Raw genomic sequence first — 12,199 nt, 5'->3', positions numbered from 1 at the left:
AAGTTCCCTGCAACAGAAGCTTCATACTAGCTTACTGACAAGTTAAGTAAAGAAACAGACACAGAGGAAGTGCTGACTTGACCAAACCACAGCAAAAAAAAAAAAAAAAAAAAAAAAAGAAAGCATAAATGTGGACATACCAGGGCTACTGTCACCAGCTGTTAGATACAAATTTACTGTTATCAAGGCAACAATTCCTCTGGAATGAACTGTAAAATAGCCTAAACCAAAGGATTTTAAATCTCTAAAGTTGCTTTCTGCCATTTCTCACTAAAAATTCAAAAATGTCAGATTTTTACCCTAGGTTTTCTGGAATTACTTTGCCGACCAGCTCTCGAACTCCAGAAATTCGACTATGTGCCAGCCACAAGGTGGTGCTACTTTCCTGCTTCAGCTGAATTATTCCAAGCAGCGGCAGGGAATTCCCAAACCTCTCTTTAGACACGATTTTAGATATGCCAAAACTCAGCTCACAAAGAGAGAAACAACACATAAAGTTACCTTGGTTGATTCTGGGAATCCTCCCCATGTCCATTCCATGTGAGATTCAGATCTGAGCAAGCTCTCAGCAGGTTTAACTTCAAGTTCTGAATCACTTTTCGGGCAGACTGGCTCAGAGAAAGGGCTAGCAAATCAGCAAGAACAAGAGAAAAAAAGCGCTACAGTGTTAAAATGCATTTGTTGTGCAGCTACTGTTGGTAGAGTTTTCTACAGCTTAACAGAGCTCCAATTATTCAGCAACATGGCAAGAAGCCCAGCAGGGCTTTCACACAGTAAGAAAATAGGTTAAAACCAAAATCACATTAAACGACTGACATAGCTATCATCCTAAAACAGATTCCTCCACTACATATGCAGTGTAGGTGTTGCTCTCCCCTGAGCCCATGTTCCATTTTCCAAACAAAACAGAATAAAACAAAAAAGTTTATCTAAAAGTAAGACAGAAATTAGCTTTAAGTTTCTTTCCTCTGTAAAAATATAGCATTTAAGCTTTGCATGCCAAGACTTGAGTAATAAAAATCCTGTAAATCCAACCCATAAATGCACACACCACCACCAATTCCTGAAGCAGGAAAAACAACATTAACAAGGTAACTCGGGAGAGGGAAGGGAGAATACTTGAAAATTTCTGTCACATGTATTAGGACTATGCAACCTTTTAAACTCCACCCTATTCTTCCTACAGTGGTGATTATCCATAAAACATAAACAGACCTCTGAAACTTACTTTACCCAAGACTACTTTTAAGCCAGAAGAACACACTCTCCAAAATGCTAGAAAGGTGTGATTTTGAAATCATTTTGCTCTTATGATCTTAGGGAGGAAAGGAAACACAACAGCTTGGTTGTTTTGAAGTAGCATTTAGTGTTGAGACAGCTCTGAGTCTATCCTTTAAACAGGGCAATTACATTGCATATTACAAAAATGCCACTCTTTTTACACTTTGACACTCGTACCATATTCTGGGTTGTTTGTGGCTTGCTTATTTTGTTTTGGTTTAAATGTATATATAAAACTCAGTATTTAAATTAAACTGTAAGGACTAGAATTGGACACAGCACTCCAGGTGTGGTTTAACCAACACAGAGTAGAGTGGCACAATCACATCTCCATCTCTGCTACTATCCTACTACAGATGCAGTGCAGAATCCCATTTGCTTTTGTTGCTGCAGCAGCACTCTGCTCACTCATATTCAGTAACCCCTGCAGATAGTTTCCCTTCAAAATTCCTACATGAATTAGTTATCTAATACAGTATCATATCTGAAACTTCCTGGAGGCTTGTGGAGCCAGGGCTTTTGCAGTATCATATGACGCTAAACTGATCACAATTCAGACATTAAGAATCCCTCCTATTACTGAGGGACACCAAAAAATCCAAGATAGCAGGAGATTAAGCATTTCTACAGTGGTGATTCATCATCTCACTGTCAACTTCCAGCATTCATCACCCAGGGAAATAAAAAGGAAATGATTTAGAGATTTATCCCCCTCAGTTCTCTTTTAACAATTTCCTACAGACACTACTTTTTCTGTACTGTTAGAAGGGCTTAAAGAAACACAATGATGAAAATACATGTATTTATTTGTTTTCAGGCAGAATATGAACGCATTTTCCCTACGTGCCAAATAATTTCTTCAGCCTATATCAGAAGTCAATTGGAAGCCATGCAGAAATATTAATCTGTTTCTAAGCCTAATTCTTAATATTCAGCAAAAGTTTGAATACAGAACCTGTCTGTTCCACTTCCCCCAAAGCATAAGTCTTCCATTACCATTCTCAAGGAGCAGTCTTTAGTCAAAAGGTCCATTCTTGTGATAATGACCTAGTCATGCTAACACTGCTTGTTAAAACAGGAAGAACACTGATGTTATCAGGTATCAAATAATTGACAGTTATGCTTTTGACTTTATTATAGTGGGTAGGACAAACAGAAGTGTTCTCATTGAAAAGACCTAGTCTATTATCTTTCCTGTAGCTCCCTGCAAGGGTTCTGAAGAGCAAGACAACCAATCTCAACTACGTCAGTTACTTTTCCAGATCTCCAAAAAGGAGGTTATTAAAACCTCCCATTTCTCTTTCACTGCATAATGGCTACATTATACAATCTTTCTTTGGTGGCTTAAGAGAAATAATTTCATGCAAAATTTCTCTTCTCCTAGATGGCTCATGTAAGAGACAATCCCACACCCAACCGCCCTCCCTGAAGAGGGAAAGGAAAATTGCCAAGTTCTCTGTGGTACTGCAATCTGTACCACACAGCTTCTTGTTAAAACAAACAAACAAAAACCCCACAAACCTCAAACTACAAAGAGCCGAGGTATCTCACATGAGGCACAAACAAGTTGTTAGGACAGACTATCCCCTAAATATGTAAACAAGAAGAGAGACATGAATCATATTTCCCAGATACAGCCTGCTAGCCTATGTTAGCCACAGTTTTATAAACTAAAAAGGAGTGTCAGCCTCTAAGCTACAGTTATCTAGGTGATATAATCCATACAAAATTGTGTCAATCCTCAGGGTCAAACACTGTTGACTGCTTTTCAGTCACAAACCACAAACCTTTGGGGAACATTTGAAGACTGTATCTCATTACGTACAATTGAGGATGTGGTTGTTAACCCAAAAACATACATAAGAACAACAATGGGATTTCCTGTCCAACTGCTTCTGCTCATTAACAAGTTATGCACTGGGGCAATTAGCAGGCCCCAAGCATGGTATGGTACATTCAGACTCTACTGAGAACACAGTCTTGGAAACACCCAAAGCAGAGAGAATATATGCACTTTAAAAAGTATTTTCTGAAGCTTCATCTCTTCTATTCTGCACTACCATCTATTGATAGAAAAGGACACGTATCTGTGCACTGAGTGGCTAACTTCAGCAATGGCTATCACACAAGGCTGAGCAGTAACCCTCACTGGCACTGTGAATGAATCTGCTACAAGGCAGATTCCTCACTCAAACTGAAAAGCAGTAAAACAAGACACTCACTAAAGAGTTAAGATGAATCAAGATGCTGCTCATCATGTTATGTGCTGTATGTATGTTCTTCCTTATGTCTAAGGTTAAGGAAAAGTACAAAATTTATCTCGAGTACTACTGCATATGAACAGAATGCTTCCTTATGCAAACAGAGATTGATGTTAGAGTGGTGAAATCCAAGGTTAAGCCTTGAAAAATCTAGAAACTGACAAGAGGAATACAATAAAATGAACATCAGAAACTAAAGAGCTTGAATGCATAAACAGAAATGCTGTAGTCACTGTAACTGAAAACTGAGTGGTGAGCTGTATTATGTCATTTGTAGGAATCCACAATCAACTAATACTGATTTATCAGAACAGTACAGAACTCCAGTAAGTAGCAAATCCCCTGTTCTGAAGTGGAATATGATTAAAGTTAGCACCTAGCTCTACCTCGAGTAATTTGCATTACTTCACCTGGGAAAAATTTTACATACTCAACACTTCTCCTTTATGGCACATTAAGTGCTGCTTATGCTAGGGTGAAGGGTGAATCATGGGGAACAAGTCATTTTTCATACATTTCTCAACCTAAGGAAATCTTGTTAACTCTATTTTCTTTCTTTAATAATGAATTTTAACAAGAAAGGTTTTTGTTGTCTTTTCTTCATTTGAGGGAAAAAACACAAGACACAAATATTTTTTAATACATACAGTAGAGCAAAAGTTCCCAAAGTTCCAAGTAAATATCAAATGCAGCATTTGATGTCACAAAAGTTAGACATGTTTGATAGTTTTACAGATCGGGGGGAATTAATTAGAAGGCACATTGGTTTTTTTTTAATAATTATTCACTATTACACCATGATGACATTACAAAGTGACTTACTTCTCCCGGGGGGACCAGTCTCCATCAGACAAGGGGTAGTGATCCTTCGAGTGATAAATTAAAGATTCTTTTTGTTCTTCACCCTTTGGTGACGAATTTGAGGATCCTCTGTGATGATACACAAGATATTAAGTTGGCTGTAAGAAATCTGCATTACTAATTCAGTTAGAAAAGTTACTTATATGTTATTAAAAATCCAAGATAAAAAAAAAAGTGTATAGCTTCAAGAATTGTTTGCAACACACCTTTATATAACATAAAATGTTTAAAGAAACTATTATTAATACTTGAATTACTACAACTTCAAAAAACTATTACTCTTGACACATAGTAATTTAGTATTGAAGAAGTCAAAATAGCATAAATGATATTACACTATATAGGGAGCTAGTATTACTAAAACCCAAAGATGAACATACAGATCTACACATAACTTTTCTAGTATCTCTTTTGAGTTACTAGCCTCAGAATTTACACAAGAATTTACAAATTAACATGAACTACAGGTATCTAGAAGCACTGCACTTCTCTGAACAGTGGGGTTTGTTTTCCACTGGGAAGTCTATTCAGTATCTGTAACAGAAGAAAACCCCAAACCAAACCAATGAACAGCAAAACCCACTGAGCAGGCACGCACTCTATTTTACAAAGAAGTCTCTTTTGAATATTACAAGTACTTCAGATCTTTTTACAGCTTTCTGGATTTAACTCAGTAAATAGCTATTCTCAGGATAGAACTTGTTTTGAGGTTAGATTAAGGGCATCATGCATATACAGTGGATAGAATACAAAGAAGATAAAGCCTCGAATTTGAGAATAAAATGCAATACACGTTATTTTAAGCCATTAAGAAAGAAAGAAGTATTTTTCTTTCATTAACAACACAGTTGCACTGGACTTGTTTTGGAACGATAACACGAATTTCTCTCATGGATGGAGAAAAGAAAAGATTTTAACATTATCTATTGTTGTGGCTTAACCCCAGCTGGCAACTAAGTACTATGCAGCTGCTCACTCACTTCCCCCTCCTCAGGCCTCTCTCAGTGGGATGGGGAGCAGAATTGAAAAAAGGTAAAACTCATGGGTTAAGAACAGTTTAATAATTGAAATAGAAGTAAAATACTACAATCATAGAATCAACTAGGTTGGAAAAGAACTTTAAGATCATGAAGTCCAACCTTTACATCAGGACTGCCAAGACCACTACTAAACAATGTCACTGAGGGCCTCATCTACACATTTTTTGACTACCAGGGAGTGATTCCACCACTTCCCTGGGCAGCCTGTTTCAATATCTGATCACCCTCCCTGTGAAGGAATTTGTCCTAATATCCAATCTAAACCTCCCCTGGCGCAGCTTGAGGCTGTTACCTTTTGTCCTATGGCTTGTTACCTGGGAAAAGAGACCAGGCAGCTCCTCTCTCTACCCTCCTGAAAGGAGGTTGAAAGGTAGTTGTAGAGTGATAAGGTCCCCCCTGAGCCTTCTCTTCTCCAAACTAAACAAACTCAGTTCTCTCAGACATTCCTCATCAGACTTATTATCCAGAACATTCACCAGCTTCGTTGTCCTCTGGAGCTGCTCCAGCACCTCATCAGTACCTCTCTTGTAGTGAGGAGCCCAGAACTGAACACAGGATTCAAGGTGTGGCCTCACCAGTGACCAGTACAGGCAGATGATCACTGCCCTGGCCCTGTTGGCCACACTATTTCTGATACAGGCTGTCGGCCCTCTTGGCCACTTGGGCACACTCTTGGCTTATCTTTAGCCATCATCAATCAGCACCCCTGTGTCCTTTCCTGCCAAGCAGCTTTCCAGCCACTCTTTCCCAGGCAAATAATAATAATAATAGGAAAATGAGAGAAAGGAATCAATCTCCCAAAAGACAAATGATGCACAATACTATTGCTCACCAACTGCTGACCAATACCGGCACCTTCGAGCCAACACCCCCCAGTTTATATACTGAGCATGATGTTCTATGGTATGGAAATACCTTTGGCCAGTTTGGCTCAGCTGTCCTGGCTGTGCTCCCTCACGGCTTCTTGTGCTCCTCCTTACTGGGCAGAGCATGGGAATCTGGAAAGTCCTTGACTAAGTACTGCTTAGCAATAACTAACACACTGGTGTGTTATCAACATTATTTTTATAGTATATGCAAAATACAGCACTGTACCAACTACTGGGAAGAAAACTGACTATCTCAGGCAAAACCAAGACATCTATTAAACTACGTAAACATTTAAAATTTGCATGCTTAAGCAGTACAGCCCATTAGACCCCAAGCAGTTAAAGTAGCACCTCATCTGCACAAATCTTTCATTTGCAAGACAGTTTAGACTGTATTAAATACTGAACTCTAAAAATGTCTTAACAGCTTCTTAGTCAGTAGTAGTATTCTTATGAAACTTGGGGATAACATCCTGACTTGTGATGAGAGCTGCAGAGACTGCATGTCCTTTGTATTTGTAAACCAAGCTAACTATGAGAAAAATACTTCCCACAGCATCCTCATAGCTAAATTGAGGAAGTGTGGCCTGGATGATCAGGTAGTGAGATGGACTGCGAACTGGCTGAAGGACAGAAGACAGAGAGTTGTAGTCTATGGGGCGGAGTCTAGTTGGAGGCCTGTATCTAGTGGAGTGCCTCAAGGGTCAGTATTGGGACCAGTATTATTTAATATATTCATCAATGATTTAGATGAGGGAATTGAGTGTACTGTCAGCAAGTTTGCTGATGACACTAAGCTGGGAGGAGTGGCTGACACGCCAGAAGGCTGTGCTGCCATCCAGCGAGACCTGGACAGGCTGGAGAGTTGGGCAGGGAGAAACTTGATGAAATATAACAAGGGAAAGTGTAGAGTCCTGCATCTGGGCAGGAACAACCCCAGGTTCCAGTATAGGTTGGGGAACGACCTGTTAGAGAGTAGTGTAGGGGAGAGGGACCTGGGGGTCCTAGTGGATGGCAGGATGACCATGAGCCAACACTGTGCCCTTGTGGCCAAGGAGGCCAATGGCATCCTGGGGTGTATTAGAAGGGGGGTGGTCAGTAGGTCGAGAGAGGTCCTCCTTCCCCTCTACTCTGCCCTGGTGAGACTGCATCTGGAATATTGTGTCCAGTTCTGGGCCCCTCAGTTCAAGAAGGACAGGGATCTGCTGGAGATGGTCCAGCGAAGGGCGACAAAGATGATTAAGGGAGTGGAGCATCTCCCTTATGAGGAAAGGCTGAGGGAGCTGGGTCTCTATAGTTTGGAGAAGAGGAGACTGCGGGGTGACCTTATTAGTGTATATAAATATATAAAGGGGGAGTGTCATGAGGATGGAGCCAGGCTCTTCTCAATGGCTAACAATGATAAGACAAGGGGTAATGGGTATAAACTGGAACACAAGAGGTTCCACTTAAACTTGAGAAGAAACTTCTTCTCAGTGAGGGTGACAGAACATTGGAACAGGCTGCCCAGGGGGGTTGTGGAGTCCCCTTCTCTGGAGACATTCAAAACCCACCTGGACACATTCCTGTGTAACCTTATCTAGGTGTTCCTGCTCTGGCGGGGGGATTGGACTAGATGATCTTTTGAGGTCCCTTCCAATCTCTAACATACTGTGATACTGTGATACTGTGATACTTCATACTATGTTCGCCTGTATGCAGTGCTATCTCCAGAAGAAAGACATATTAGTGAACAACTAAATAGACACATAAAAAAATTATTACAGAGATTCTCAATACTACCACTTCAGCAGGAAGCAAGATGACGCAGGTAGTACTGAAGAGATTTTATTCACATGTGAACCAAATGAGTTCACATGAAGCATCAAAACCAGCAAATTTCATCCATAAGTGAATGAATCTGAAGGTTAAAAAATCCAAATGCAGTCAAAGATTACTGAAAATAAGAATGCAAAACCAGTATGCATCAACTTACAACTTCAAGTTCCATTATCTATTCTAAGCTATTTATTTTGCAACATTTATAAACTACACTATCACTTCTCATCCTTACCCACTTTATACATGGTCTACATAAATACGTAAAATTTTAGAGACAGATCACTACTTTAACAATCTTAGCACTGGAGAAATAATACCCTCAGTTTCTGAGTTGTACACTCTGTAATCTCAGTCCTCCTGGTAAGGACATGCTTTTTAAAAAGCTGAATAAATGCTTGGAAATGGATTTTCCCAAGGAACAGGAAACAGCTTGTTTTCTACTTTATGAGAACAGAACTAGATAAAACATTTTATGCTGGTACCTGTGGCTGAATTTTTGACCTTCCGTTGGAACATCAGCCTCCCTTTACCAGACTCCTTTTGAAATCTGAAGCTATATCTAATAACAGTTAGTTATGCTTCCATATTCTCTTTTTTCTTTTTCAGAACCATACATTTATAGCTAAGAGAAAACCTAAACTCAAACAAACCTGCTAATACCACCTTACATCCCCACAGGATGCAAAAATAAACCTTAGGAAAAAAGTGCACTCCTATTGCAAGGTATCTTATTTATAGTGTTTTGGCTGTATATGAACTCCACCAACAGATACATAGCCACAAACGTACTGTCTCTGGGCTTCCATTACTACAATGTATTTTTTTCACTCCTTGCTAGTGACAAAAAAATAGCATTCTTTTGGAAAAAATGGTCTTCCTTTCAAGTCACAACACTCTTCTCTGACTGAGAATGCATTTCTACTGCTGTTTCTGTTTATATATATATGCAAAAAAAAAAATGTGGCTTACAAATAAAAAGCCTTTTCAATCTTTAATTCTAAAGGGCACAAAATATAAAACCAGAGTAACCTTTACGGAAACACCATGTCTGTTCAGCTATGACTAAACATTTGACATTTCAATCAAACCTACAATTTTTTATTCATCTCTAGTCAAATTAAGATAATTGCTGGAACAGTAGTTTGCATTCTAAACACTGGATGAAAACAGCCATTATTAGGGTGACATTCCTAAATTCTTTATGCATTTGCAATAATTTATTAAAGAATAAACAATTCATGGGTTATATTTTCTTTCTTCCTGTACTTGATGGTTATTTTTATTTTTGATGTTTCACTATGACAAGTTATTGTTGCCTTAATACTCTTAACACTGAAGGCTGAACAAAGACCTTGCTTTTCTTAAACAGAAAAAAAGAAAAATCTCAAACTAAGCAAAATTCCCAGTCCCAGACTTAAACAGAGCAGTGAATATCTAAGTGACAATTCATTGACATTAAAATGACAAATAAAAAAAATAAGGCAAATGAACTAAGAAGTCACAAGACATATGAAAAAACACTTTAAAATTCAAATTTTGTTTGTTGTGTTTTACTGGTCACAGATGTGGTAACAGTCTGATTCAATGTTTTTGTTGCACTAATGTATTTGGTACTTATTAAATTTAAGACTTCCTAGAAGACCCATACTGAAGGAGAGACAACCCCATTCTGGTAGAGATGTGTTAACTGGATTTCATGTTTATAACAAAATGACAAAACTTGAAGGATTCTGAAAGATGTGGAAGATAATGATCTGGAGTTTTGTTTGAGCCTATTGAAATGTGCATTACTCACATAGAGGAAAGGTACAAGTCACACTCTAAACGTTCAGTGATAATACTGAAAGCAGTTAGCAAGCATCTGATGGTTTACCTTACGGGTTGAACACTTTTTTCATCATCTGAGCTTATTTCCATTTCAAAAATCTCTTCCGTCCCAGCAGAAGATATCTGATCTTCCTTCCTGCTATCTTGTTTGTATTTCTTTCTTCTTCTTTTTTTCTTTTTCACAGAACCTGGGGTGAATACTATCTCTGTTTCCACAGAGTGTGGAATTTCAGAGTTTGCACATGTCCTCTCATTTTCCCCTGATTTCAAATGATTGTCAGTGTCTGTGAAAAACTGGTCTTCAGTGGGTATTGGAGATGTTGCCAAATATGCAGGAACTTTTTCCTAAACAAATAAAGAAAATAAGTTTTGTGGTTTTTTCTTTTTTTTTTCTTTGTTTCGTGCATACCTCACAGTTGTCAGCTACAGATTAATTCCTGCATCTATATTTAGACACAAAACCACACAACAAGCCCGGTGGTATGAAGCTGATATCCAGAAAGGAACCAAGTTCACTAGATGGATTACAAAAAAAAAAAAAAAAAAAAAAAATCAGAAAAATATTAGTATTCTTACAGTTTCAGACACAAACAACTGATTTTATTAGCAAAAAAAATACACAGTTAGTAGATTGTTTCTGAAATTATCTGCCCTCAAGCACACCAGTTCTATCCATGCTTAGTAAAGGTGTTAATAAAAATAGGCTAATTAAATTCACTGCTGTCTATTTAATTTGAAACAGATCCATAGAAGGGTATAGGTTGGGAGAGACATCTAAGGCATATCCGGTCCCATCTTTAGCTGAATGTAGGGCCACAGATTAGGTTATTCAGGGCCTTGTCAAGGCAAAGATTGAGTATTTCTAGTAAGGGAGAGTCTACCACTTACCTAGGCAACCTATTCCTGTCTTGTATTGTTCTTGCAGTGAAGGATTTTTCTTACATGTAGCTGGAATTCCTCCCTTTTGCCCCTTGTCTTATCACCAGGCATCCTTGTGAGAGAGTGCCTGTCTGTCCTGTTACTACCTTGTAGGTATCGCAAGACTGGTTAGATCTTCCCTAGGCTGAAGACAGCCAAGTTCAGCAGCTTTTCTTCCTCTACCAACTTCTCCAACACTCTGATCATCTTCATGGCTCGTCACTGGACTCCCTCCAATTTTCCATGTCTTTCCTGAACTGGGGAGATCAGATCTTGGTAGATCAGAGCTGTGTTCCAGGTTTGGCCTGACATATTCTAGGATGAGTGGAACAATCCCATATCCCTCCATCTGCTGGTTGTACCCCGATAATGCAGCCTAGGACACATTTGCCTTCATTGGTGCCACAGTGACAGCCTTTACAGCGGAGATGCACTTCATCCAGTCAGACCCCAGCCTGTACTGCTGGGGGGGATTCTTCCAACCCAGATGCAAGACTACACACGCATCTTGGTTAAACCTTGCGTGAATCTTGTTGGTCTAGTCTTCCAGCCTGCCAAGTTGGCTCTATCCAATGGCCCTTTCTGACCTGTCTACCTCTTCTAGTTCAGTGTTACCCATAAAATTGGTGAAGGTGCAGTCAGCCTTGTCATCCATATCAGACATTATCTATGTAAAGCATCTTTCAAAAACAAAATCTTGAGTATAATTTAGCTTAAAAATCAACAAATAACCTTCAGTTATCCGGAGGACCAATTCAGCTGAAGGAAAAGCTTTACCACTGGACTGCCCGCAGTTCATTTACATCAAAACAAGAAACTTAAGATACTGACAACTAAACTGAAAGAAACACACTGAGAAGAGACAAAGTGGAACAAAAGTAGAAGAAAATGGAATTTGCATAGCGAGGAGAAAGAGAAAAGGTTATAGAGCTTGATTTCATGATAAGAATAGAACTAATTACAAGATGCTTGTTATTTTACAGGGCTCTTTTGCAGATTATTCAGGAACTACACCATGACCAGAAACAGTCAAAGCACTGATCCTACTTTTAATGTGATCAAAGACTTAACTGCTATTATTTAATATTAAATTCAATTTTTCCACTGAGTTGAGTTACACACAAGTTTTTTTTCCACTGGTGGTAGAGAGAAGTGGAGAAAGGAGAGCAAAATACAGCTTTATAGAGCACCAATGACACACAGCAATCTTGCACTGTGAAAAACCTCCAAATAAAAGTATAGCACGTAAAGTTAGTATTATCACAATTATTATCACAATTAATAATCACAATTAGTGACAAATAAGCCACGATAACAAGAG

General features: G+C 38.8%; 1 protein-coding gene across 5 annotated transcripts in view; it reads right to left on the bottom strand.

Moving 5' to 3' along the window:
- Nucleotides 1-12,199, bottom strand: part of LPIN2 (lipin 2) — a 41,794-nt gene that overhangs the window by 13,095 nt on the left and 16,500 nt on the right. For all 5 annotated transcript variants that reach the window (XR_013956315.1, XM_080611885.1, XM_080611884.1 and 2 more), the window contains 3 exons: nucleotides 10,007-10,305; nucleotides 4,365-4,472; nucleotides 502-625 (listed from right to left, as the gene is read on the bottom strand). Coding sequence is in view for 4 of the 5 variants with exons in the window: in XM_080611885.1 (XP_080468011.1) it covers nucleotides 502-625; nucleotides 4,365-4,472; nucleotides 10,007-10,305 (531 nt within the window). In the remaining variant the exon portion in view is untranslated. The remainder of the gene's footprint in view (nucleotides 1-501; nucleotides 626-4,364; nucleotides 4,473-10,006; nucleotides 10,306-12,199) is intronic.

Source organism: Psittacula echo (assembly GCF_963264785.1).
Source record: "Psittacula echo genome assembly, chromosome: 2".
NCBI lineage: Eukaryota > Metazoa > Chordata > Aves > Psittaciformes > Psittacidae > Psittacula > Psittacula echo.
This window is presented reverse-complemented; position numbering and strand designations above follow the sequence as displayed.